The 7,371-nt window shown below is 37.8% G+C and overlaps 1 protein-coding gene across 1 annotated transcript; it reads right to left on the bottom strand.

Annotated features, from left to right (window-relative positions):
* Window positions 1–294: 294 nt before the first annotated feature.
* Window positions 295–4,318, bottom strand: LOC131001056 (rac-like GTP-binding protein 5). The gene is made up of 8 exons (XM_057927234.1): window positions 4,069–4,318; window positions 3,667–3,895; window positions 2,504–2,591; window positions 2,314–2,423; window positions 1,702–1,765; window positions 961–1,025; window positions 762–827; window positions 295–676 (listed from the first exon to the last, which is right to left on the bottom strand). The coding sequence occupies exons 2-8, from the start codon at window positions 3,763–3,765 to the stop codon at window positions 572–574; spliced, it is 597 nt and encodes a 198-aa protein (XP_057783217.1). The 5' UTR covers window positions 3,766–3,895; window positions 4,069–4,318; the 3' UTR covers window positions 295–571.
* Window positions 4,319–7,371: the final 3,053 nt, after the last annotated feature.

The following is a 7,371-nucleotide window of genomic DNA, read 5'->3' as shown; positions in this document are numbered from 1 at the left end:
TCCAATTTCCATTTAATTTTGTATATGCAGTTGTTTGTCTTTTATGGTGACTCTCATGTGAGAGTCACCGATGTGAGTGGTCTTATGTCCAGCCCAAGAAACCATGAACGCAGACAAAATATTGTAGGCCCCACTAGCTAAATGGTGCCTATAAATATTCGATCGATTGTTGCATTCCACAATAGCAAATGATGCGGGCGGCGGATAAACACAACATAAGCATAGATTAACACCACATCGTCCATCACACCTCACCTAATACATGCAATATAAGTAAAAGAACACAACAAAAAATTAGATGAAGAAATATACTCTGTCTTTGAGTAGAAGAATTGGAAGGTATGCACAAATAGTTCAATCTAGGTCCTAAATGGAGGAATTTTTCATATTACCACACATCTCAATCACAAACATACATTGTGAAAACTATAGCTAAGAATGTGAAATCGACTTAGTTGATGCTTTAACATATCTCCCTAATATAGTCAGTCAGGTCATTGCAGCTTTAAGGGGGGAGTAGGAGTAGAGTAGTACACTTTTAAAACAACAAGAGCAACCACAAGCGAACCAATTATAATATGCTGCATGCTTTTTGGCCCTTTCTCTTCTTTTTCTTCTTTTGCTTGGGTGGCTGCAGAACCACCTTAATTGCTGCATCAAAGACAGCCTTCACATTCTGCAATATTTGGAAGAAGAATGCGATGTGACATTTCCAATTAAATAAGAGATATGTACCCACTATCAAAGTTCTAATTTCTAACCTGTTGTGTCTTAGCACTGCATTCAATGTAAGCAGCAGCTCCAATCGATTTCTTCAAGTCCTCTCCCTATGAAAAGGAAAACCACTCTTACTTTCAAAGAGGCAAGATTGTTTCGCATTTCAGTTTGATGGCACACACGGAGGGTGGACAACCAAATTCACAAGGAGGATGGACAACCAAATTCGAATTGCAAACATACCTGTGCTGTCGTGATGGGAACTGCTCCAGGGTGGTCCACGAAGAACTGCTTATCCTCTCGAAGATCTGCAAGGCAATAAGATTAAAACTGGACCACCAGAAAATATAAAGAATTATCAAAGTAGGAAGAGCGGGAAAAAGGAAGACCACATGTGTTCCACTCTCTCTCTCTCTCTCTCTCTCTCTCGTTGGCAGTTTACATTTGGCTTACAAACTCGATAAGATGTTAAGAGTATTTTACACATAACAGAACAGCCAAAAAATGCTCGGCAGCTTATTAATATGAAGCCGTTCTTCAGTAAGGATTAAACTCATGACACTTCTAGAGGTTGCACCACTACAAATCCCTCCAATAATTTCATTCTTGCACAGAAACAAAGAAAAAAGAGGCGAAGTTGTGTGCATTACCAAACTCAGTTGCAATGTTAAAAGTTTCAATCATAATTCTGTTAAAAGTCCAATAGATTCTACACGAAATACTCTGAGAATGTCAAAGAACAATATGTGGTTAACTTCAATGACATAATGTATGCATGATGCATTTGTCGTGTGATAATATGCTTGGGGAGAAAAATTGGTTCAAGACTAAAATTTGATAGGAGCATTTAAATAGTCCGTGTCTCATGTTATGTGAGGACAGTCAGCAATAAATGGGTATAGAATTGTAAACAATGTATCAAGCAAAAAAGAGAGCAGGAAACTAGTACTGTGCAGTGGAAGAAAGTTAGAATCGGATCCTCACCAAGCTTTGTCCCCACAAGGATTATTGGAACTCCAGGAGCATAATGCCTCAATTCAGGAATCCACTGAAAATTGAAATACAAACAATCAGCACCATTACAATTCAAAGCTTTTCTACTTTCCCCAGAACGTGGTGAGGGTGGAAGTCTGGCGGATGTGGCATAACAAAGTTTATATAACCAGACAGACCTCCAGAAAAGAACCAAAAGCTATTAAGGAGGTGTTTGGTTTGAGTGATAAGGCATGATTGATAAATAATCCAACTTAATCAAGTGTTTGGTTTGCATGATTGGGCACGCGATGGATAACTAGGCTCACTCACACTCTAATCATGCAATTGAGTGATTATTTAGTACCCCGAAGTTGGTGGATTATTTAATCACTCTCCAATTCTATCAATCTTATCTATCCCATCCATCAAACCAAACGATCCCTAAAAGGTTTACGAAGTGCTAGGAAATTTTGATCCCCAATGAAGAGAAGCAAAATAGAATAAAATTACTCTTGATTTCTCAATTCACTTTCCTCCCCTTTTAATAACCTGTTATCCGAGAAACCAAAAGCTATGAAGAGGTTAGGATTCTCACCCCACTAAGGTAAATTGAAGGCTCACCTTCTTGGAGACATTCTCGTAACTAGCCTTGCTAATAAGAGAGAAGGCGAGAATAAAGACATCAGCCCCACGGTAGCTCAATGGTCTCAATCTATTGTAATCCTCTTGGCCTGTAGAATAAAGTGTGACTGCCTGTTCTGCAGTTTTTTGAAAGATGAATTAGAAAGTATGCACGGGAATATTAATTTACCTGCAGTATCCCACAATCCTAGATTAACAGTGCTACCGTCCACTACGACATTGGCACTGAAATTATCAAAAACAGTTGGGACATAATCCTGTTTAAGCCAAAACAAAAAAGATCCAGTTAGAAACCTAGTAACCAAGAAGAAAATTTTCCACTGCTGAAAACTATAATAGCATGTGACTTGAGTGTAACCAATTTGAATATGATATGTTGTAGAGCACAAAAGAAAAGTAAACGGGACAAAGTGAAGCAGAGCCTACAGTCCAATAGGTACCATAATTCACTCTTTTAAGCGGCATCTACATCAAAATCTGTTAAGAAGTTCATAACCATCCTACATGAGTTTTAACAACGAACCCAAAAGATAAAAGCTCACAGGTTCGGTGAGGGAGCAGAGAAAAGTTTGCAAACTTTTACTTGTCTACTCTATGCACTTTTGGTATATTCAATATCCTTAAACATAATCTATATCAATGAAAAGTGAGTTACAAAATTATGTTACTCAGAAGATCTACATTTGAATAAAAAAGGCGACACAGTGAATGAGTGAAAAGTAAATCAGAAAACACTAAAAGAAAAAAGGAATCTACATATCCAATGATGATTGATGGATAAATATTCTATTTTTTGAATTCGTATTCATGTCATAATTGATAAAGCTAAACCAAATGAATTCAAAAACAAAATTGGTAACTTGAAAAGGGAGGCTATGTGCGTGACAAAAAGGTAAAAAGGATTCAGTCAAAAGCATATTCCAATCCTCCTTTTTTTCACACGTCTGATTGCTCAAAACCGTATCCAGAAAAAGAAATGTATTCCTCAGGCACTTATTCAAAAATCTTACTCCCACCTCCACCCCCGAGCCTAAACTTATACTACCAGAACAGAATGAAAAGTAGAAGCTCCAAATTATTACAGTCCAACAGTCCATGCCACCAAATTCCTATCAATATTAGAATGCTCGAAGACGCAAGGGAAAAAAATCATTGTTTCCCAACCATGCCAGAACTACATTGACTACAAAAGCTTGAACAATATTAACATCAACATTACCTGCTCTTACCCGAATTGAAATAAGCTCAACAATTAACAAAAAGTTACGATGCAACAGAAAATGTAAATTAAAGAACAGCCAAAAATCAAAAGAGTTGGAGAATAAAACTTACAGTTGGAAAAGTATTGCTAGTGTAAGAGATGAGCAAGCAAGTTTTACCCACAGCTCCGTCGCCCACGGTCACGCACTTAATAAATCTAGACGCGCTCATCTCGCCGGCGGCAAGTCCCCCCCAAACCGGCGAACAATTATCTCAACTTGAATTTCTTCAATCCCCCCAAGTACGCAACTCCAACTAGCAATCCTCTGCAGCACCGGTTAGCACCCGATGAACTGCTTAACTGCAAAAAGAATTAGGAGGAAAACAGTTAGAAATCTCCAATAACACGGAATCAAAACCCTAACCTCAAAATTAAACCCTAACTATAGTACAATCACCAAACAGACAACAGCCACATTCACTGTCAATCAAATTCAGAAACACGCAGCAAATGAGAGAAGAAGGGAGACATACAGACGAACTAGAGAGAGAAAGCACATTAGCATAGCAGGTGTGAGAGAGAGGTGATGATTTCCGCGCAGAGAGAGAGAGAGAGAGAGTGCAAGCGAGGATGGAGTTTTTAAAATAGTAATGTGAGGGAGCCAGCTACGAGACAGCTATAGCATAGCATATAACTCCAGGTGCTACTTGAGGTCATCCTATCATTTGCCAACACACAAAAAACTTTTTTTCTTTTTTCGGAAATTTAGCTTGCTTTTCAAGTGTTCAATAATTTTGCCAAAATTGAATGCACATTAAATTTCACATGTATTTTCATGTGAAGGAAAGGATTTGGAGCAGAATTTAATTTAGTACTACTAGTATATAATAAAATTAGAAGTAAAACTAGTGGAGATTTTATTTTTATTTATTGAATTATTAGAGCGGAGATGTTTAGTGCATTTGAAAATATAAAAATAATCATACTATCTGCATATGATGGTGTAAGAATAAAATCGAGCAGGATGTATTATAATTTCATGTCTTTTGCGGTTGTGTTAGTTTCGGGAAAATCCAAATTGTTGATTTTTGGTCAAGTTGACTTGAATTAGACCAATTAGACTCGTTACTTATCTTGTTTTTATTATTTCCTAGTTTTGTTTTATTCTTTCTTTATAATGGAGTTTTTGATTTTATCAAATATAAAACTATTCCATTTTGATAGATCAAGTGAGTTCTAAGAATTATCTTCAATATTTTATCGGCCACATTATGTCGTCGTCAAAGTTCACTAACACTTCTATATCTTTATGACTTAGTGACAGTGCCATTTGGTACACCCAACAAGCTACCTTTCAGGCGTTGGAAAAATCTTTTTATATTAAACTTGACTATTTAAATATTTTATTGTGAAAATATTAATATATGAATTATAATTAGAGATAAAAAAATGCATTTTTTATCTTTATTTTCCGATCACTACTTAGGTTTCCAACATAAATGCAATAATAGGAACAGGTTAATCTGTATGAATTATTGAGTAATATTCATCATATTCTTAATTCCAAAGCAACATACAGCACCTTTTGTATTTTTATAACTATAATTAGTAGGCTTTGTACATTAATAATAGAATCACAATCGTAGCCCTCACGAAGAAATCATTCTACAGCAACACTCAATCAATTAAACCATAATTAGTCATGCTTGCTATATATCTTCACGTGGCAACATTAAATGGCTCCTGCAAATTTTAGATGAAAATATATTTCCGATGAACAAAATATAGTCTTAAAAGTGTTAAAACATGGTATTATCATAATGCATAAAGAAAGATAAAGAGAAGCAAATGATTGTTATTGTATTGCTTGATATTTCTGAAGAATTCTATCATCTTTTATAATGTATTACATGATATTAAAGTCTTACCAGGATCCCTATGATTAAGGGATCCGTGGTAAATCTTTGACAGATAAATAAAGGCACGCTGCTTCTCTTTCTGACTTTTGCTGCTTGCTAATCTTGACTTCTGTAGATTTACTTTCAACACTCCCCCTCAAGTTGAGTGACGGGATTTCCGATACTCAACTTGGAAAGAACTTCTGAAAAACTTTTGAAGTCCACAGCCTTGGTTAAGATATCAGCGAGCTGATCTTCGGACCTCACAAACGGGAGCTCCACAATCTTTTCCTCAATCTTCTCCTTGATAAAGTGCCTATCCACTTCGACATGTTTATATAGTTCTATCATGTTGAACTGGGTTCTCAGATATGCTGATGGCAACCTTGTTGTCGCAGTACATTTGGCACGTCTTTGTTGGGTGAAGGCCTAATTCCATCAACAATCTTCTTAGCCAAAGGACTTCGGTTAACCCACTCTTGATTCCTCTGAATTCTGATTCTGCACTTGAGAGTGCAACCACCTTTTGTTTCTTGCTTCTCCATGAGACAAGATTTCCTCCCACAGATGCAAAGTATCCAGCTGTTGACTTTCTGTCATTCGGATTTCTTGCCCAGTCAGCATCGGTATAAGCTTGTATCTCAAGGTGTCCAGCCTTTTTGAACAGCACTCCATAGTCAAAAGTCTTCTTCAAATATCTCACAATTCTGAGCGCAGCTTCCATGTGGTCAGCCTGTGGTTGGTGCATGAATTGACTAACAACACCAACAGCATAAGCAATGTCAGGTCGAGTATGGGAAAGATAGATAAGTTTCCCTACCAGACGCTGATATTGTCCTCGATCGGCTAACTGAGCTCCTTCCACAATTTGTAGCCCATGATTTACGATAATAGGAGTTTCTGCTGGCTTGCAATCTAGCATCCCAGTTTCAGCTAGGAGATCAAGAGTATACTTCTTCTGATTGATAAAAATTCCTTTCTTCGATCTGAGTACTTCGATCCCGAGGAAGTACTTTAGTCTCCCAAGGTCCTTCATTTCGAACTCCTTGAAAAGATTTTCTTTCAACTTCTGAATTTCTTCTAAGTCATCTCCTGTTATGATCATGTCATCAACGTAAATGACTAAGCAAGAAATAAGATCACCTCGTTTCTTCAAGAATAAGGTGTGGTCGGAATTGCTTTGCTGGTACCCGAACTTCTTCATAGCTGTGGTGAATCTTCCAAACCAAGCTCTGGGAGACTGTTTGAGTCCATATAAAGTTTTTTTCAATCTGCATACCTTCCCTTCCTCGAACTCATCTGAAAAACCTTGGGGTGCATCCATGTATACCTCCCGTTCTTCTTCAAGCTCACCATGAAGAAAGGCATTTGTAACATCAAACTGATGAAGATCCCAATCCTTGTTTGCAGCAATGGAGAGGAGCACCCTGACAGTGTTCATCTTTGCCACAGGCGAGAAAGTTTCTGCATAGTCGATCCCATATGTTTGTGTGTAGCCTTTTGCAACCAGCCGAGCTTTGTATCGCTCAATAGATCCATCGGGTTTTCGTTTGATTGTAAAAACCCATCTGCATCCCACAGTTTTCTTCCCTTTTGGCAACCGACACTTCTCCCATGTGTGATTCCGGTTTAGGGCTCCTATCTCTTTCTTCATAGCATTTCTCCAATGCTCGATCTTCAGGGCTTGCTCTGCTGTTTGTGGAATCTCTTCATCATATAAGGCCGCTTCATAGGCTGTGGCATTTTTGGACAAGTTTCCCTTGGCGATATTCCCAATTGAGTATCGCGAATTCCTCACAATTTTCTCTGGGGTATACCGTTTAGGAGGTACACCCCGATTACTCCTGGGTGGTAGCACATATCTCCCAGTATCTCCATCTACTGTATTATCCTCCTGTTCTTCTTCAATGACTTGAGAAATATTATCAGCAGAATCAG

Source organism: Salvia miltiorrhiza, chromosome 8 (genome assembly GCF_028751815.1).
Source record: "Salvia miltiorrhiza cultivar Shanhuang (shh) chromosome 8, IMPLAD_Smil_shh, whole genome shotgun sequence".
In the NCBI taxonomy this organism is placed as follows: domain Eukaryota; kingdom Viridiplantae; phylum Streptophyta; class Magnoliopsida; order Lamiales; family Lamiaceae; genus Salvia; species Salvia miltiorrhiza.
Note: the sequence above shows the minus strand (reverse complement) of the source record. Positions and strands in the feature narration are given on the sequence as shown.